The following is a 21,947-nucleotide window of genomic DNA, read 5'->3' as shown; positions in this document are numbered from 1 at the left end:
CGTTTGACTTGTAATACAAAATTGCAAACATGGATTGTACACACACACTAAAATCTGATCTGATCATTTTATTGAAGTGGACAAAACATAGTGAAAAAACATAAAGGATAGCCCTCTATGTGTCATGCATAAGACATAATAATATAAAGTATATATACATATATATATATTCCAAATGGTCTCCAAATAGTGATGTAATCTCATTTAGAAATTAGCATATTAAATTATTCATGGCTAATATCACCACAATGGATAATAATAATAAAGTATGAAACTGTGATATTGTTTACAAATAAACATTATCAAATGTATACGTTATTAACGGCTCCAGATAATGCTCAGCTTGATTTTACCCCAATGCACCCGGATGGCCCATCCATAGCACTACAATGTGACCACCTACCCTATGCGCTCAGGAGAGGCATCTACCACTTAGTCGTGGAGAGGTGGACGTTACGGAAGAGGTGCACTGTGCAATAAAGTAAACTTCTATTTTTCACCTAAAACACTGCTCAATCTAGCCTCATTTATGGCTTTCAGTAATCATGAGAGTGAGGGGACATCAGGACTATTTGCAAAACAGGTCCTATTAAAATTGTAGGATGAGATGCGAGGCTGTCAGCTCTCTGGTAGTATAAAACTGAAGTCCATTTGTGGAGTTGAAATTACCATATACCAGAGCCTGATTAAGACCCCAAGGGGCCCTAGGCAAGATATTGGTTTGTCCCTCCCTCCCTCCCTTTGTTAAAAAAACCCAAAACACATTGAAAAGGGTTAGCGTAATCTGGGACCTTTAATGCCCATTGGGCCTTAGGCAGGAGCCTAGGTTGCCTAATGGATGATCTGGCTCTGCTATGTTGCACAGCAAGGAACACACCTAAAACGTGTCCTCTCCTCACCTTTATCTCATTCAAATAATAATTTAATAATTCAATAATTATTATTTTATTATTGTGACCTTGTGCTGTAAGTTGTTCTTTACCTTAATTTGTGTTAGTAAATATATATTGATACATTTTCTATGTGAAACTGGAAGCAAAGATATTATATATCTGTTGATATTAACAGTGGGGTAGCATGTGATACAAAGTGGTGGGGTTACATTCCTGAATCTTGTCTCCACATTAGTTATACAGCTTGGTTTTGTCTTTTGTGTATCCTGATCAGAAAACAGGAAGAATGTGGTAATATACACATATGCTAATTAAAAATGATCAACCACATATGCTAAAATCTAAGCATAACTATTGCACAATAGTACGGATCCAAATCATCCAAATTTATCATACAATTTTGGAACTATACAATCAATTATTAGGAACCTTAAGAAGATGAATCTCCAGACATTGCCATATATTTATTCCAGCTGGTATTACTGCTGGCACCAATCACACAACAAGCAAGACGTGCGCCGGCATTTCCGTTTTCCAGACTGGCCAGGTTATTGCCTTTACCAAGGTCATCCGCCAATTTGTGGACAATAATTGATTTTCCAAAAACAGAGTCTGGGCCAAAGAGAGTAGCGTCAAGGTTTGTGAGGTGCTGCTGGATCCTCCCATCTTGGACAAGAAAATTGCCCAAATCTCCAGGGTGATTTGGGTGGTTTACGGATAATGGATTGTAGTGTCCGCCGGCAGAGTCGCAGCCGTTGCTGAGGTCACCGTAACTGTGGATGTGAATTGCTTTAGTAGATTCATTGGGATTCAGGGAAAATCCCTGTAAAATGAACTGTGCTTCTAACTTTCCATTGGGGTAGGACTGCTTCAGCAAGATGTGTCCTGTAATGGTGGATTCAGTCACATTCAGTTTAGGATTTGGTTGTAAATTACACATAGCATATGCAGTCCCATCAGGATTATTCCGAAAGGGAACTCCATTGAGGATCATGGTCCATATGTCATTAACTTTTTGTGACATATCTGTTAATATTTCAGTTCCATTTATTTGCTGTGTCACTGCTCTGACGTCACAGGAGGTATAAATAAGTAGTATAATAGCCGGGTATATCACACAGCACATGATGGAATGATTCCTGAAAAAATAAGACATCTCAGTAATTAGCAAATGCAGGTATCTAATCACACAACAGATTAATTAACCAATAATAAAACCATATAAATGATATATTTACTAAGATACCTGTTAATAGCAAACAGCGGATGGTGAGGGCCTACGTAGAATTACTAAAATTCAGATCAGAACAAAAAAACTCTCCCATTGTCCCCCAAACATGAGGATCATTGTCCAGTCTGCTAACACCAGATTGATGACTTTGAGACTACTGTATATATGAACTTTTCCTACAACATAATGTGAGTTGATTTATATAGTGTATGGTAAAGAGCATAAAAGATTCAAAGCATAATATGCACTACCAATATCCAGGATGTTGTAAAGCCCCATTTGCTCAACATAAAGCCCCAAATAGATCAGTATATTATTTAGCGCTAACTGTTTAACATGTTCACTTAAAAAAAAACATGGGCCAAACGGACCACACATGAGGAACATCTGATGAAACGAGTCCACCTCCTTAATAGTCGGGCAGCCAATCACGAGCGATCTTTTATCCATGATTGTCTGAGCGGTGTAAGAGATCCTTCTGTCTATAGGAGTTTTCATTTTATCACCCATATGTATTATGTTGGAAAAGGAGAAGATTTTAGGTTCGTATTTATTAGGAACACAACATTGGATTCTAAATTATCGGAGTAATAATAGAATTAATAATGTGGCCATAATAATTATGAATTTTGGAATAAGGGTACACAATCGATTAGTTATTCATATAAAAGGGGCACAATTTATTTGGGTTGGGTACGCTTTAACAATGATGAAAATTCCGACACCGAGGAGGCCTACAAATAAAATCCGAATTGACCAAATCGTTAAAACGATTACCACTGATTTATTTATTATTGAGATGAAACTGGCATTGCTATTTAATTTGCTGAGTAGCACTGGACCCATGCACAATATAAGAGTAAAACCGGTTAGCCTGCATGAGGTTTATGGGTTTGCAAACAGCCACACACAGATGTGGTTTGAGTCTTCAGACTCCAAATCACAAGATAGTAGAGTCCCCATGCGCTTATGGTTTGAAGATGGCATCTGATGTGTAATGTGATTTGCAAACCACACAGAAAATTGCTACTTAGTAAATCTTCCCCAAAGAGCAGAACACAGACAAAATGGGAAAATAAATAATCTTTTGTCAACTATTTTAACAAATCCGAAAAGAACAGTTTTACTATACATGGTATTGTCGAATCATTTGGGGCACAGGAAATCAGGACCTAATGGTTTATACATGTGAGAAAGTAAATTGTGTAACATATGTTTATTTTTGCTTCTGACCTTCAAGATAAGGGGGGGATGAAGGGCCAGGGGAAGTGCTTAGTGATAGGTTAATGTGTAACTGTCTATTGATTTATATCCATATGGAAAACCACTGAACAACTTTTGTGGATATATATATATATATATATATATATATATATATATATATATATATATATATGTGCATGTGTGTGTTTGTTTCCCGAAAACAACGTAAAAGATTGACCAAAAAGTAAAAGTGCTGACTCTAGGTAATAACCCCTAGTGCAGACGCTAGAGCAGTAATTGATTCTAATCATGGATTACTATGACTTTTTCAAGTATTTGCTCTGGGAATTATTTTTAACTTTGTTGACAACTGATACATAATAACAATAATCATAAAAAAATATTTTTCCCTTTGTTACTTTACACAAATGTTGAAACTGAGGTGCGATCATCAAGAACAGACAAATACGTATTTGCATGAATTCTTTATACTAATTTAGTCCTCCCAGAGAATGAACTAATTACAGGAACCAAGTGACTATATCCATTCATTACTGGGGCGTTTCTTTACTGGAATAACTATAGCCACTGGTAATAGACAGGTAACTATTAAAGACACTTTACATTTTCATCAACTCTAAACTACAACATCTAAATACATTACTTACTCTTACTAGCTTCCTGAGTTATATAGTATAATTAGATTTGTTCATCTTCACTGTCCTGGGAAACTACAGAACTTCACAGTGATTTCTGCATTGGATATAAAGGTCTACAGGGAGCAGCTTTTTGTCATATCCCAGAACAACAGAAATAAGCAATGTTGATAGATTGTATAAATACATGACTAAAAAGCACAGATTGAAGCTAAATATAAAAAAAATGTATTTACTAAAAATAACAGGAAGCCACAATCAAGCCAAATAAACTGAACTCATCTGAAGGTAGAAAGCACCTTTTAATCAGCAATTACACATAGTAGATTTTTTTTTAAAAAAAATCTTTACATAGAAAGCTAAGTATCTTTTCAGCATTCAGTCATTTTTCTTAGCTGTCATCCTACAGTTCATCATCTCCTTTTCAAAATCTCTCTGGAGGTCACAAAGTATCGCTAGCAGTAATACAGAGGCTCACGTCTCTCAGCATGTCATGCGAAGGCAGAAGGGTGAAGGATTTTACATTGTGTGAGCAGACTGAGTTTAGGGGGGCCATTCCAAAGCCTCTTTGCTCATTACATCATGTGCCATGTGAATGTGGTTGCAATGGTAGTCACATTACATTGTGTAAAACTATAAAACTTTAATAGCAGTCGGAAGAAAGAAACCAAGGAAATATTGTAAATACCAAGATTCTGCATATAGCCTGCTATGGATTGGGTACAATGTTGTGACAGTGAATAAGTCGACACTTATACTGTTGACACTAAAATGTTGACAGTGTAAATGTTGACAGATTAATTCTGTTGACATTTTTAAAATGGTGACATTGCAACAGTTGACAGTAGTAATGTTGACAGTCACAGAGTACAGAGCAATGCCAGGGACAGGCAGCTGCCCTGCCGGCATTACAGTCGGTAGGTCCGGCACAAATCCGGTCATATTTCCATTTTGGGATGAGATCTCCTGCAGTCAGGAGCTAGTGTACGACTTCTGTTAAGGTTTTTGTTATTTTGCTAAACATGTTCCGGTCCAATCCCATGGACACTGGGATTCATTTTATTAGGTATTATTTTTACACAACCATGGACCATTGGAATTACTTAAGATGAAAAACCTGGTGGTTGGTGAGTTGTTGTTTTTTTTTTACTGACAATTAAATTATTTTTAAAGAGAGGTTTCTTTTAATTTAAATTTGTGTTGGTGTGCACTACAGGTCTCAGTGGGCCCTAGGTGTCAGGGCATGCTGGCTGTTGTTTTTCACCAAGTGCCAGCATGCCCAGCCATGCATATGCTGGTGCTTGTAGTACTAATACTGTTCATGGCAGCCTGGACATGCTGGGACCTGTAGTGCACCAACCCAAAATGGTATGTTAATTATAAAAAATATATTTTAGTACCCGTCACCAACCGCCCAGGGTTGTGGGAAGAGCCCTAGTGATTTTAGCACGAGGCAGGGTGCCCCTAGGGGGGGTCCGTTTATTGTTTTGCAGACCCCATCTCTCTAGGGAATCCAGCCCTGTTCTGACCAGCCTGGGGCTGCTTGTCATTAAGGCAGAGGGACACAACACTACAGGTTACCTGCTGTAGTGCCACCAGCCCCTGCGGGCAAAGCCTAGTGCTGATTGTAGTACATTCGGAGGTCCCCGCCCACTTTGTCCCCCCGATTTTGGCAGTACCAGCACTAGGCTGGCAGCACTAGGGTTAATGTGTTTAGGGTGGTGGGGGGAAAGGTTTGTGGTTAATGCATGTTTTTTTTGTTTGTTTTTTTAAAATTATTAACTACTTTGTGCCGGTGGCTGTAATGCAAATCCACTGGCTGCCGCCGGCATTGCCCATTGAATGTCGACATTGTAACTGTCGACATTACTACTGTCAACAATCACAATGTCACCATTTTAGACATGTAAACAGAATAAATCTGTCAATATTTACACTGTCACCATTTTGGTGTCAACAGTATAAGTGTCGACACATTCACCATCGCCAGAATGACTACATCCCCTTGCTACAGTGATTTATGTTAAAAAAAATCTTTTTGAGGTGCAGATTGAAAGAACCGAAAGAACATGTGAGTATTCCGATGATCTGTTTTCTTGATTATAGACTGTTTTATAAAGATCTACCTGGATCTACAATCCATTAACTGCGATGTGTTTTTACCAAATAACCTATGCATTACATTATCTGAACTTCAGTCTAGTTACCAAGGATATCTAACTTATTGAGTCACTGTAAAGATAATTCCTGTGCTTTGACCAGGCTAAAGAGCAAGTTGAAAGCATGAAAGGAATATGAGTTGTAGGTGGGATTCTGCAGCTTAGACACAATGCTTCAGTCACCACTCGTCAAGCTGAGGTGGAATGACATAATAAGGAACAATCAGAGACAGGCATTGTTGAAGTCTATGGGGCTTCCCACAGGTTCTTCACTAAATTGTGGTGCCAAAGATAACATAACGCAGGCACATGAGGAGCAGTAACTGCGCAGTGAGGACTTGCATGGAGATCGGTATTGCCCTCAGCAGTATATTACAGTGGTTAAAAGAACACTGCAAAAGGCTTCAATTGGAATACATCTGGGTCAGGGATTCCATTCTGCCCTTGTCGTAAATATTATCTACAGGAAGTAACTTTTGGGAAGGAGCTGATACTTTTCTTCTGTGCACCAAGTCATGGTGGCTCTATCTCTTGGGCTTCTCCGTCATCACTGTCCCATCGAAATCTCCACATAGTAATTTAATTCTAAAAGTTGTCTTTATCTCCTGATATAAGGTGGCACATCTGGAACGAACTGGTCATTACCTAACCGTGAAAGACAACCAAGTAGTGCAGTTACATCCCTCAACGGTTCTTGACCACAAGCCCGAGTGGGTCCTGTATAACGAATTTGTTCTAACAACAAAGAATTACATCCGCACATGCACAGACATAAAGCCAGAATGGTATGTACAAAGCTGTCTTGTATCGTGTGTGGAGATGGTTAAAGGGAATGTATTGCCTTAATTATAGGTGGGGTGCCCCATGGTACTCAAATCACATGCCCAACATTTTCTCTCTGCACAGTGCTGAGCCATTTCTTCAGCTGTAACAAGTAGTTTTCATTCTGTACTTTACACACTGATCTGTGCTTTTATCCTTGAATAAGAGATAATAGTGCATGGTATTTTATACATCTGTGCAGTTTACCTGATCTTTTAGCAGTGAGAGAAAACATTATGTGGCACTTGCATAGTAAACTTCAGTGTTAAGAACTCCCACCCCTCACCCTTCTGTCTTGGTAATCACAATACAGCATCCAACCTTCCAACCTCTGTGTGGTACCAGAGCATTGGTGCGTACAGGGATCCAGGCTAATAATGGTAACCTGTGATACAGCAAGGTTTTACATGGTTTGCAGTTATCAGATCACACATGGAGTCTTCTGGTCATGGCATTTGGAACTAATTTATAAATTTAAAAAGCTAAAATACACTTATCAGCTATATATTTTGAAAAAATTGGGCATTTATAATCTATATTTTTTTATATACATTAAGGGATCCGCAGGTGCTGGTAGTGGCGAGTTTCTCCCAAACCAGCTCTACTGGTTAGTGGATTGGGTTTTATTGCCAAAAAGTTTTAAGAAAACAAAACCTTTGTAGTACCTTAAAGTGGAGAGGGGTGAATGTTTAATATATATATATATATATATATATATATATATATATATGAGGTTGCAATGATTGCATGAAAATCATAATTTTTATTTTTTCTACTTTAGGTTGGTGAAAATTGCTGCCCAGTACTATGACATGGGCAACTTCCCACAGTGTGAAGCCAAGAGGCAGTTGGAACGAATTATTGCCAAATTTCAAACGAAGGAGTACTCTCAATACTGAGGCTTGGAATGTTTGAGTTTTTTGTTGAGAGCAACTTTAGAACGTGGATAACCTGACTTTTTCCTGATACCACAGATGTCTGAATATCCTGAACACCCAAAGTCCTCTTTGGATCTCTTGCAGACCTGCTTTCATATTGATGACTTTTTTCTACAACTGATTACATGTATCCATGGACAGGCTTGAAGAACTATATGTGTCATTAGTATCAAACCTCCTGCAAAAACGACTATTTGTTATCAGAAACACAATAGTCCATCCACTACAAAACAATGGTTAATACTGGTGCATTGAACAAATCTTAAGGTAATACATTTCTCCCACCCTCACTGTCATGCAGTACTCACCCCTTTAACACACCTTCCTGTTCCTGCTGGGGTAACACTATTACCCCATATAAAACAGGATGCCTAGTGGGTACTGTGCTACTGTCATTATATGTTTCTTGACTTTATCAGAGCAGTCCAGCAGTGTTGCTGTCATGCTACCCCCATTGGGATAAAAATCAGGTGGTATTCCAACCTGGTCAGTCAAGTGTAGAAGACTGGGCAACTTGTTGATGTGGCATAACAATGAATTACACGAGAATCATTACACCCAAAGGTAGAGAAGGCCATGTTTGGATGCATTATTGGGAGTAAGATTATTATTTTAGGACTTAAGGGTCTTTTAACCCATGCACACAAGAACATAGTTTATGCCCACAGGGCTTGCTATATGACATCATACAGGGTGAGATAACACTGGCGGAATGCCGCTATTCCCATGCTGTAACCCTCCATAATGTTCTTTCTGCCTGTGTCCTGCAAGTTCACTAATGGCTTTGGCTCCTGTGACTGTTACAGATCTCATCATACATTTTCTATAACTAGTTCTTAAGTTTTCTTTTATATCTACTTTTTTGGTAATTCCCATTTATGGGCACAAGACTCAATGTTTTCTTTTTATGATACTAAGATGAATAGAAAAGAACATATATTGTGTGTGACAATTGCTATGTTGCATCACTGTGCGTTTTATACTTATGCCTGTCATGCTAATGTATTCATAACAAAATACATTTGTTCATAAAATAATAGAAAGAGTTCATTAGGAATAAAGTGCAATAATACTAATACAAATAAATAGTACCAATAAACACAGATCTCTCTTTGCAGATTGGATGACACACCAATAATTATTGTAATTATGTTAGAACAGACACCCAGTCTGTACAAACCTGAACATCAAGTAACTAACAAAACAATTCAAATTAAATGCAACAACAGACATTACAATAAGAAAAGTGCAACAAGTGCATATGCAACAATACATTCAATTCTAGAATTGTTAGCAAAACAAAGAAATTCTAATAAAATCTACCTATTATGAATTTGAATTGGCCTCCTGCTATTATTGTTCACAGTGCTTTTTTTCCTGCTTTCCTAAGAATTAAATGATAGTTACCTCTGCAGTTGTTTGGAGACTGAATAGCAGAGATGAAAGGAATGTGTGTTCACAGGGTAAGCAGCCAGGGATGTCTAGTGGTTTTTATAACACTGAGTAGGGGGGGAGTGGTCACACTGACTTCAGCTAGCCCATCAGAAGAATAAACATTCCAGTGTTCTACAAATTTTTGCTGCTCCGCTCTCTGGAGTCTGACGCACATGTAACCACGTGTTTAGGAGACAAAAGTGCCTAAGATTGAGCAAATTTTTAAGAAAAAAACACACTTCAATATTTGACAAGTTATCTATGAAATGTACAGAAATTAATTACTATTTGCTATATGCATCATTTTATTCATCTACTGTATATACCTTGCCGTGATTCAATCTATGTCATTTAGGAAATAAATTAGTATGTTTCTACATTTCCATATTGTTTGCAGTTATATAATACAATACAGTATATTAGCTATATATATATATATATATATATATATATATATATATATATATACATACACACACACAAAGAAATGATACAAATAAATAAAGCCCTTTATTTATGTAAACAGTGAGTTTTGATTACAATTGATTTTTTTCTAATGTCATCTCTTTAGTGGATATTATGAAAATGTGTATATATTATAAATTATAATGCATCACTCGGCTGCGTAAAAGCAACCTTGTGCTGGATATATATATATATATATATATATATATATATATATAACCACAACAATTGATATACTCTGGCGCTATCTACCACATCGGTCAGAATTATATATAGAAGTTCACAACACTATATAGTATCAGATATAATAATCGATAGTCCACAATCACTTCACTCATGTGTGAGTGGCAGCCACGTATAAGCCTGTATCCAGATGGTCAATACAGAAGAAAATAGTTACTAGAACAAAGCACAGGCAGGGCGCCTCATAGTGTAATACCAGGACAACAAAGGACAAAATGTGTATATATATATGCGTACCGGTACGCATATATATACACATTTTGTCCTTTGTTGTCCTGGTATTACACTATGAGGTGCCCTGCCTGTGCTTTGTTCTAGTAATATATATATATATACTCCTTATATAATTTATGGCAGGAGATACATTATCGCAAGGCTTATTTGGACAGGGCCATCTTTCCCATCACTGTATGTAACCTGTTTGTAACGTAATCCTATTATTGTACAATGCTGCATGATATACTACAGTATGTATTGGTGCTAATATATAATTTATTTCAGATGGTGTAATATACAGTTACACAAACATACATTTTTATATCAATAGATATAAATATCATAAAATATCAATAGAAATAAAAAACCCCAATAAATGACTCTAGTCCAATCCCAGTAGAGTGCATGCTTTTTCCTGTCCACCAGATTTAAATTGTTGCAGTTTTGGGGGGTTCCCTGCACCACTTTAAAATGTAGAATGGCAACACCTCAACAAGTGTGTTATAAAGTTGCAGTGTGTCAAATATAAAATACTTTTATGTTTTCACTTGTACAGAAGTTGTGTAAGGATTTTCTTGCATTTCGAGTATCGGCAAGGAGAAATATGAGACATCATTATAATTGTATGGAAAGTGCCACAGTTAGGGAAGAAGTTAATAGTTAATTGAGTTTTGCGGGGAACAGGCCGTTTTGCAGAGGTGCAAAATTTTGGCCATACAGTCTTCTGCTTTTGCTTCACCATTCCATATAAGGGCAAATTTAGGTGTCATCCTCACAGAGTTTAAACTAAAACCAAAGGGAGCTTTTCAACTTTCCAAGAGAAGTGGTATAATTAGAGAAGAAGCAGAGGGCCTAGGACTGAGCCTTGTCTAATACCCTGAAATTACAGGTATATTATTGCATGCACTCATTCAGAAAACTACATCTCCTGGCGTGTCTCTGGGGAAGTTCATCGCAAATTACATTGGCCATTTTGGAGTGGACAAACTGCAAACTACAGTCCCAGGCTGCACACTAGAGCCCCAGACTGCATTAGAAGCATGCAAAGACAGATAAACACTACAAGTTACAAAAAGGGCATTTTTGGAGCCAGAGTGTGCTAGAAGACTCCAAGGTGATTCTTGGGGAAAAGTTAAGAGTTAAAAACAGACTGGTAGTGGATGGTTGCTGTGATGTGTGCTGTGACTGCTGCCTGGGTTCATGGAGGATCTTCCCACAAGGAGCCATTGAATCATGGGTGGAAATAGCAAGGTTCCCTCCTCTCCATCTCCCTGCACTGGGGCCACCGACCCTCTGCATCTACCCTGCAGCAGGCCCCATTATCTCCATGGGCCTCGGTGCACGGCACCTGCTGTACCAATGGTAGTTTTGCCACTGCATTGAATGCTGTTGCTGGACTGTTGCCTGGGGGATGTTTGCAGATAACAAGTGAGACCTCAAGCTGTGTTATTAAAACTTCTGTAAAGTGACCCTAGTCCAGTGGATTCCAAACGTTTTCAGTTCAAGGCACCCTTAGGGCGTCCATAATTTTTTCAAGGCACTCCTAAGCCAAAATAATTACCAAGTAGTCCCCCGCCTTGCTTACCACTGGCCCTGGCCGAGGCACCCCTGTGAGATCACTGAGGCACCCCAGGGAGCCTAGGCACACAGTTTGAGAACCACTGCTCTAGTCTACAGTCATTTATTCTATAAAGAACTGGTAGTTGCTCAAATCAATTTATAGGCTATAACAGGTGCATGAAAGGGTGGGGTTATCCTAAAAGGAAAAAACAGAGACAAATACCCCCAGCACACTGCTATAGCCAACAACAGATCTGCTATTTCTACTGTAGATAAAAATGCAAAAGTCTCAGTTGCACACATTTGCAAATGTATGTTGAAGCCACCCACCATGCCAAGGTGCTTTTGCTAATAGGGTGGTCCTACTCTAAACAATGAGAGTCCCATATATTTGGGCCATACATATGTGTTTTTAAATTGAGAGCTAACTTACCAAAGAGGTACCCCAGAGACCTCCAAATAGCAATCCAATGTCAGTACTCCCCCTCAGCTACTGACACCAACATGCCTCTCAGACAAATAAAGAACTGGTAGTTGCTCAAATCAATTTATAGGCTATAACAGGTGCATGAAAGGGTGGGGTTATCCTAAAAGGAAAAAACAGAGACAAATACCCCCAGCACACTGCTATAGCCAGCAACAGATCTGCTATTTCTACTGTAGATAAAAATGCAAAAGTCTCAGTTGCACACATTTGCAAATGTATGTTGAAGCCACCCACCACGCCAAGGTGCTTTTGCTAATAGGGTGGTCCTACTCTAAACAATGAGAGTCCCATATATTTGGGCCATACATATGTGTTTTTAAATTGAGAGCTAACTTACCAAAGAGGTACCCCAGAGACCTCCAAATAGCAATCCAATGTCAGTACTCCCCCTCAGCTACTGACACCAATATGCCTCTCAGACAAATAAAGAACTGGTAGTTGCTCAAATCAATTTATAGGCTATAACAGGTGCATGAAAGGGTGGGGTTATCCTAAAAGGAAAAAACAGAGACAAATACCCCCAGCACACTGCTATAGCCAGCAACAGATCTGCTATTTCTACTGTAGATAAAAATGCAAAAGTCTCAGTTGCACACATTTGCAAATGTATGTTGAAGCCACCCACCACGCCAAGGTGCTTTTGCTAATAGGGTGGTCCTACTCTAAACAATGAGAGTCCCATATATTTGGGCCATACATATGTGTTTTTAAATTGAGAGCTAACTTACCAAAGAGGTACCCCAGAGACCTCCAAATAACAATCCAATGTCAGTACTCCCCCTCAGCTACTGACACCAACATGCCTCTCAGACAAATAAAGAACTGGTAGTTGCTCAAATCAATTTATAGGCTATAACAGGTGCATGAAAGGGTGGGGTTATCCTAAAAGGAAAAAACAGAGACAAATACCCCCAGCACACGGCTATAGCCAGCAACAGATCTGCTATTTCTACTGTAGATAAAAATGCAAAAGTCTCAGTTGCACACATTTGCAAATGTATGTTGAAGCCACCCACCATGCCAAGGTGCTTTTGCTAATAGAGTGGTCCTACTCTAAACAATGAGAGTCCCATATATTTGGGCCATACATATGTGTTTTTAAATTGAGAGCTAACTTACCAAAGAGGTACCCCAGAGACCTCCAAATAGCAATCCAATGTCAGTACTCCCCCTCAGCTACTGACACCAATATGCCTCTCAGACAAATAAAGAACTGGTAGTTGCTCAAATCAATTTATAGGCTATAACAGGTGCATGAAAGGGTGGGGTTATCCTAAAAGGAAAAAACCTTGGCGTGGTGGGTGGCTTCAACATACATTTGCAAATGTGTGCAACTGAGACTTTTGCATTTTTATCTACAGTAGAAATAGCAGATCTGTTGCTGGCTATAGCAGTGTGCTGGGGGTATTTGTCTCAGTCATTTATTCTAACCTGATCAAGTTGGATTAATCATTGTTTCATCTCTACTGATTTTTGTGTGATAAGTGCAATCTGTATAATTGCACTAAATGTCTATTGTGAGATATTTTTATTCAGTGATCTATGTGTTGTAGTGATTTATGTTTGCATATTGCTGAAATAGTTGAAACAAGATTCCTAAATTGTTAATTATGTGACATGTTGAATAACATTGCATGTTTACGGTCTTGTGGTATTACTTCTCTACACTTCCGCTACTTATCTACTGCTGTGGTAAAACCTTATGCCACCAGCAAGCCTTGTGTCCCTTGTTTAATTACAACAATTCCTACTGTGGGGACCTTTACCTGTCGACCATACCAGCGGGCCTGTGAAATACTCTCTTCCACTACTTCTGGGGGTAAATGTATCAAGCTGAGAATTTTCCGGCAAGTTTGAAAAGTGGAGAGGTTGCCTATGGCAAGCAATCAGATTCTAGCTATCATTTTGTAGAATGTACTAAATAAATGATAGCTAGAATCTAATTGGTTTTTCAAACCCATGGAAAACTCTCAGCTTGATACATTTACCCCCTGGGGTGTCAACCATCAGCCCTGTTACAATTGCACTGCAGCTTATAGAGGAAGCGAATAGGAGGTAGATCTAGAGAAACAAACACTGCAGAAGCCGTTAAATATGTAGGATGAAAACCAGTATAGGACACATCCTGATCTAGAATTAGTTTCTTTTCAGAATAGGAGCAATTACCATATATTTATTTTAGTAAACACCTCTGGGGGCAACTGAGTACCTATAAGCACAACTCAATTTAAGAGACAGGAGGCTGCTATAGGTGAAGAACATATTAGACCCTGCTGAGCCTCTACTGACTCCACGCAAGTGTATCATTGCTTTTACGTTTCTTCATACAACCATTATTCACACTGCCGAGACAACTCAGTCTTTGAACTTGGCTCACGAATCCCCACGGTCCTGATAGAAGAATACCAACGCTCCGGCTGGAGCTACAGGCACTTCGAGTCCTGTTCGTTTACAGACCATACGGAACACGCTGTGGAATAGGATAATTGTATCCCTCAGACCATCTCACGGGAGGACTTTTCGAATTAAGGTCTGTACAGCATTTCCTCATTCATCATTAGGGAGAGAGCCGGTTACTATCATTTTGCAGTGTTGATGAACGGTATATATCCATTTATATCACAAGCACCTTCCATTTGCGTTTGGAGGATCCCGAATTACATGTGATTGTTGGGACTATATCTATTTGCTACATTGGTGTGGCCACACCGTCCATATTGATCTCATCAGGATCGCAGTCAGCAGCTCTTGCCACGTACATCGTGTTGTGGCATTCATACATAATTTTACATGGTGTTTCATGTCCTTCATTGAGCCATACAATCTTTTTGATTGTCTCTGTATTTACTACACTGGCCAGTGGTGTTCTCTCTTAATTTATTTATTTATTTGTTTTATGGATTAAAGTTTTATTTACTCTCACGGACTGTATTCAGCAGATTTGGGGGCACATTTATCATTAATCGGCAAAAGTGAGAAATAGTTATCAATCCTTATCGCAAGGATAAGGATTGAACTATTTCTCAAATTTATTAAAAAGGGAACACAGAAACAGCAGTTCCGAAAAACTGCTGTTTCTGTGATAGAAAAAATCACACTTACCCCCCTCTTCGGATGCGCTGTCTCGGGATCTCCTCTTCGTTCCTCTTCTTCCTTCAAGTGCACATGCGCACAAAGTCCCCACTCTGTCTCTGCAACTATCGTTGCAGAGAGAGCGTGCTGAGTGACAGGGAGGGATCATGTGATCCCTCCACACATGCGCTGTGCAGCTCTGCTCTTCGGAGCAGAGCTGACAGCAGTGGATTTCTTCAATTCTGATAATGTGCGCCAGCTTCAAGACAAGTTCCCGAAAAAAAAATAATTCGGGACTTGTTAGATTGCGGCCAGAGCAGTCACCATTCTGTTGAATGGTGACTGCTCGCAAAAACGATCAGGAGTGCAAAGCAGCAGATATCCATGATATCTGCTGCGATGCACGTTTAATAAATTTGCGGAGGGCACATCGGGACTTTAATTCCACGGTAAGTGCACAATAGTGCACTACCGTGATTTGTTAAATATGCCCCTAAGTGTTCACTGACTGTCAGTGCTGTATTTTGTGTGTTTGAACATATTAGACCCTCCCTGGTTACTAGTGTTTATCAGCCGGGCCAAGTCCCAAAAGTCATACAGATTATATGTCTGTAGCTTAAGAAATCTCTGCTCATCATTTTCTGGCAACTTTATTATTTTTTTTAATTCATCTAGTTTCTATTGTTTTAGACTTTTGCAATAACATATCAGGTTTTCTGAATTGGCTTTTAGGGGCTGAATAAATTAGACTCAAGATTCCAGTGCACATTTAGCACAATTAAGGCAATCGCTATGAGGTGCAAGCAAAAATGAGCAAGCATTATTACCATAAACATCCTGTGGAGACACATCGTGCGAGGTTCCTACGGCACTTCGTGGCTAATATAATCTCCCCGTTAGAGTGTGTATGAGAGCTCACACCATGGTCTATTTATTTCCAGGCTTCTCAAGTATCCCTTATAGGTCTTGTTTTGACAATTGTCTTTTGGTGGAACAGGTGGGATAGTTACTGGCGCATTTCTAAAAAAAATAAACCCATCTACTCTACTGGTCAAAAGTTTTAGAACACCTCGATTTTTTCAGTTTTTATTGAAATTTACCCAGTTCAATGTCTCAATGTACAGTAAAATTAAAGCATAGTACAAATAAACAGTTGGAGAGAAAAATTAAATCATATAATCATTTTATTTAACTAGATTTAATCTAAATTTCTGGTTCTTCAAAATACCCACATGTTGCTGATATAACCACATAGACATTATTTTCTACAATGACATCAACTATAGTTCTTTTCAACATTCCTCTGGTCGGCAATGCACGTCCTGCTGCTTAGCAACAACTTCCGATTCCCCTGCCGCAAACACTGAGCATTGCTCCGATAACTTGACTGGACTGCCTATTCATAGCAGGCTCTGGCACTGATCCTGGGATACAGTATTAGATCACTCCTTTAGTGATCTGATGTAGTTCCAAGTTCTTCCCAGTTCCTCAGTACTCCTGTTGTATAGCCTGGTTCTGACTTGGCCTGTTTCTGACTATTCTCCTGCCTCATGTATTTGTACTGTTTGGATCTATTGGTTCTGGCTAATCAGACTACCCTTCTGATTACTCCTTGGTATTTTTATTGTTCATTCTGATACAGACCCGACTAGACCAATACTCTCTATTGTGAGTCCAGGTACCTCACTAGTGACTGGCTCCGTGCATTCTGCACGTTCCACACAGCATAGATCAAACCTCCTTGCAGGGGTGAACACCAGGGGGTATAATTACTAATACACCATATTCTAGCTGTCATTTTGTAGAATGAGCTAAATAAATGAAAGCTAGAATCTGATTGGTTGCTATAGGCAACATCTCCACTTTTTCAAACCCGCAGTTTAGTAAATATACCTCCAGGGGCATGTTGGAATCTGCAGCTCATTGTCCAGTAACATCAACTGCTAGCAGGTAAATGTCTATTCTACCTAGTGTATTGTGACAATTTGAAGCATACTGTCTTGTTCTTTTCTGACAGAAAACCTGGAGACATGTTTTGGGTGATATGTGGAGAGTCATAACTCCCTGCTATTATTGGGGGATTATGATTACTATATACAGGAGAGGGGACTGTATACTTATATATGGAGAGTAATGACTGCCAGCACACAGTGATATGGGTAGTATTATATAGAGGAGAGGGGTCTGACAGTAACATATCATCACCATTTATTTATATAGCTCCACCAATTCTGTACAGAGAATATTTTTCATTCACATTCGTCCCTGCCCCATTGGAGCTTATAGTCTAACTTCCCCAACAAACAAATACTAGGGTTAGGGTTAAGTAACCTACCAGTATGTTTTTGGAGCGTGGGAGGAAACCAGAACACCTCTAAGCAAACATACAAATTCAACACAGATAAGGCCATGGTCGGGAATTGAACTCACGACCCCAGTGCTGTGATGCAGAAGTGCTAATCAATGAACCACCGTACTGCCCATATTTTGTCTTTTAGATATATGGTAAACATTTCACACTACCCCTGCACCAGCTATCCTTAAGGGATCAGATGTGCAATTTGTCTTTTAGATATATGGTGTGCGTATCCTTTATTTGTTTGTTTAAGAATTGTATTACTATCTTTGTAGTATGTGAGTTGTGGGGGTTAATTCATGACAGTGATCACATGACTCTCTGACCCAACTTATTCAGCAAACAGAGGATGTATCAGCCTAGGAAGGCTGTATTAGCCAATTTATATGTATTTAGCCCATGTGGATATGTTACAAGTGTATTGACAAACTTATATAGCATAGTAAAAGTTACACAAGGGTTGAACAAGAGGAGAACAGGAGGGGAACATTCTACCTGGAAACACTGCTACATGAGGACAACATTCAACAATCATCTGTGAGCTCTGATATCATCTACCTCATGCACCTGCATTGTGCTCTGCCTGGACACTCCCTGCTCAACTGTTTCTCAGCCTTAACTCTTACAGCTACAGTTTTATTATGACCTGTTCGTTTCACTTACGCCGTTGCTTGTATTCCCTCCTGCAAACCACACTTGCGTCTCCACACACCCTGAATCTTAACTGGCTCCCCAGCTCCCTCTTGCCCAGTGATCATACACAGCCACCTCAGTGCACTTTCCACTATATATATACCTAATGTTATATAATCCCTCTCCAATACTGCCTAATGTCACTGTCTAATCTATCTGTTTGTTTACTCAACCATCCATTATCTCTACTGTTCTAATCACTTCCCATTCCTTTGCTAACTCTATTACATCTTTTCCTCCTTTCTCTCCTACTACCTCTGCAGTCTCTCACTTTACTCACCTTTCCTGTTCTCACCATTTCCTCACCTCACTCTAAACTCTTACTGTTCTTTCTTTCTGTTATACTTTTAATTGTCTATTTCACGCTTAACTCTAGCACTATTTTGCTTTGCTCCTCTCTCATTTCTGTCCTCTCCCTCTATCGCTCTATTTCCCTTGTCCAACCTTACTATATTCTCCTCCTCTATCTTTCCCTCTCTTCTTCTATTTACCCCCTTCATCCTCTTTTCCTCTAGTCTCTTATGCTGCTCTGCTCTCAGCTTTACTGTGTTCCCACCTAACCCCTACCCCCCCGGAAATCTATTACTTTGCGTCACTCCTTTCTTCTCCTGCCTCTCCCGTTCATACCCCCAAAATCAGCCCCATCTCCACTCCTCCCCCACCTGTTGCTCCCCTCCCCCCTGTCCCCTGCTCGCTGATGGGTCCCCTCCTAGTACTGTTTCTCGTCCAAGTCCAACCCTCTCTCGCTCAAAATCATACACACCCTTGCAATCCAGCAACCCCAACAACCTCATCCACATCTCTCCTCTTTCCTCTATCATGTGGTCTCTGGAATGCCAGGACAGTCTGTACCAAATTTACCTCTATCCATGATCTCTTTCTCTTTAAATCCTTCAACCTGCTTGCCATCACTGAAACCTGACTATCTCCTGAGGACACTACCTCTGCTGCTGCTCTCTTTCTCTTTCGCGGACTTGATCGTCTCCCAACCAAGACTTGAAGCAAGGTGGTGGCATTGGCATATTTCTCTCCCCTTGCTGCTGTTTCCAGGTACTTCCCCCTGAATCTTCACTCTTTTTCTCCTGCTTTGAGGTACACTCTATCCACCTCTTCCACCCTGCCCACCTCCATGTTGCCATTACTACCGTCCTCCTTATCCCATCTCTCAATTCCTGGGTCACTTTACCACGTGGCTCCCTCATTTCTCTCCTCTGACTTTCCCTCCCTCATCTTGGGGGACTTTAATATCTCTATAGACCATGCTGCTTTCATACTTCTCTCCCTGTCCTTCTCCCTCGGTCTCTCTCAATAGACCTCTTCTCCCTCCCATCACAGTGGCCACTCCCTTCCTCTGGTCTTCTTACACCTCAGTACTGTCTCTGACCTCATCAATTCACTTTTTCTTATTGTGCCATATTAGCAATGGCTTTCTTACTGCCACTCGACCTGTCAAACCTGCAGCTAGAAATCTTCTCTTCACAGTTGAAATTGAGACTTGCTTGTTTTGACCACTGCTAAGCTGTGCTTGAAGCTGTTGTCCTGTGAGCCACCTATAACGCATTCTGTTGACTCTCAGAAACTTGTCTTCTGATTCTGTTGTGGCTTTAGGTCTGCCAGACCTCTTCCTATAAGAGTTTCCTTCAGTTTCCAAGTGCCTTTTGATGGTATAGGAAGCTGTACTGAGTAACACCTTGGCTTTCTTTGCAAATTTTATAAAGGAAAGACCTACACTTCCAAGGGTTATAATGGTTTAGATGACTCACTGGTACCCCAAAATCAGTTCTGTCTGCTTCCTTACATCATACATTAAATGGAATCATTGTTTATTTATAAATTAATGCATTTAAAATTGTGCTGGGTTATATTTCTCCAGAACTAGAATTCATTTATTTAGTACATTCTACAAAATGACAGCTAGAATCTGATTGGTTGCTATAGGCAACATCTCCACTTTTCAAACCCGTCGGAAAACTCTCAGCTTGATACATTTACCCTGTAGTTTTTTTATTTTAATTAAAGATTTCACATCATATATGTTTGTATCATGAAACAAGAAAGCAAAGATTTTTTTACAACTGATACTTTCCCTTGTGCATAGTCGCCAGAATGTGTGCACATATGTGGGTGACCAAAATGAAAAGATTTGGTTGCTTGGAGCTCAGGCAAAGTGATTTAATCACATTGAGCTTCTTGTCCTTTGTATTCTGTTTTATATATTTGGTTGATCGTTCAACGCTGCGCATTCTGTGGCGTGCTATAAATAAAATAAGATGATGACGATGATGGGGCTCAATTAATGAGATTGTCCAGATTGCTTACATCGCCCCACACATTTTCCAACAGTTTTCAACAAGTCAAAGTCTACAGTGCGTCTATCTGATACTGCTGTAGGTGCAGGTTTACTATTACCATTTGTGCTGCTTTCATATTGATTTAAATATAGCTGTTAAATAAAAAAAAAGTTAACAAAATGTTAAATAAACATACTGTTAAATAAATGAATAATTTCAATCAGATTTTAGATCTGGAATCCGGGGAGTGCTTTTACTGTGAATGTCCTCTAGGGCTGTGGTTATTGACTGACCTTTTTTTAACATCCAAATTGTTCTGTGGTTTAATGATTGACTTGTTGGCCGCTAGGTACAATCACACTACAGTACACTCACTTGCAGTTATTAGGTATACCACTGCAATCTATGTGTATATCTTTCTGTAACTGACAGCACTTCAAATAATTTACACTTACAATATTGTGCTTTAGAATCTACTGAGGTTGATGAAAAGACCCATTGTTCTAGATCTAGTATGTATCGCTCTCTGTTTTTTTTATGCTTGTCATTGGCTATAGAAACAGCATGTACTGTATTATAGATTTTGCTTGAAATAGGAAACAATGAATATCCCCTTTGTCCTCAATTAATCCAAAGTGTTAGTGACTCGAAAAAACATGTAGTGAGTCTTGCCACATGCCTTGTATCAGTGTTTAATGCACATTGCAAAGTAAGCTATACCCACAAATACTAAGGGATTCCGGAACTCTCAGCAAACGCAAGAGTTTTCTTCCCCTCTAGTCACAGGTGTCAGTGGGAGAAAGGTGCGAGAACAATCTCTTTAATTGGTGCTAATTGACAAACTATATCAGCTAAAGTTTCATCTGAATAAGAGATCGCTCTTATTCATTTAGGACTGTAGGATAGCTATGCCATAGCTAATGAAACCAACTCCTGCTGTCTGTCAAATGCTGTGTCACAGTCTATGTGATCATTTGGTTCCACTGACAAAAAATTATAACCAATGACACTAAAAAAGTTGTTATTAGTATATTAGTCCCAGTGTATACACTAATACTGTATAGTACAGTATATCATCCTACGTAGGTACAGTACTGTGTCTATCCAGGAAGATTGTATAACCTGTTTTTTTACACTTATTGTTATTGAGCTTCACATAGTTTGGCAAGTTTATACAAATGTGTTTTAAGCACTGCCTGACCTGATGAATTAAACTCAGTGATCTCTG

General features: G+C 39.3%; 1 protein-coding gene across 1 annotated transcript; it reads right to left on the bottom strand.

Annotated features, from left to right (window-relative positions):
• Positions 1 to 367: 367 nt before the first annotated feature.
• On the bottom strand, positions 368 to 9,407 carry SOD3 (superoxide dismutase 3). The gene is made up of 2 exons (XM_075189034.1): positions 9,310 to 9,407; positions 368 to 2,032 (listed from the first exon to the last, which is right to left on the bottom strand). Exon 2 carries the CDS (start codon positions 2,017 to 2,019, stop codon positions 1,324 to 1,326), a length of 696 nt encoding a protein of 231 aa, XP_075045135.1. The 5' UTR covers positions 2,020 to 2,032; positions 9,310 to 9,407; the 3' UTR covers positions 368 to 1,323.
• Positions 9,408 to 21,947: the final 12,540 nt, after the last annotated feature.

The sequence above is a fragment of the Mixophyes fleayi genome, chromosome 1 (genome assembly GCF_038048845.1).
Source record: "Mixophyes fleayi isolate aMixFle1 chromosome 1, aMixFle1.hap1, whole genome shotgun sequence".
NCBI lineage: Eukaryota > Metazoa > Chordata > Amphibia > Anura > Limnodynastidae > Mixophyes > Mixophyes fleayi.
Note: the sequence above shows the minus strand (reverse complement) of the source record. Positions and strands in the feature narration are given on the sequence as shown.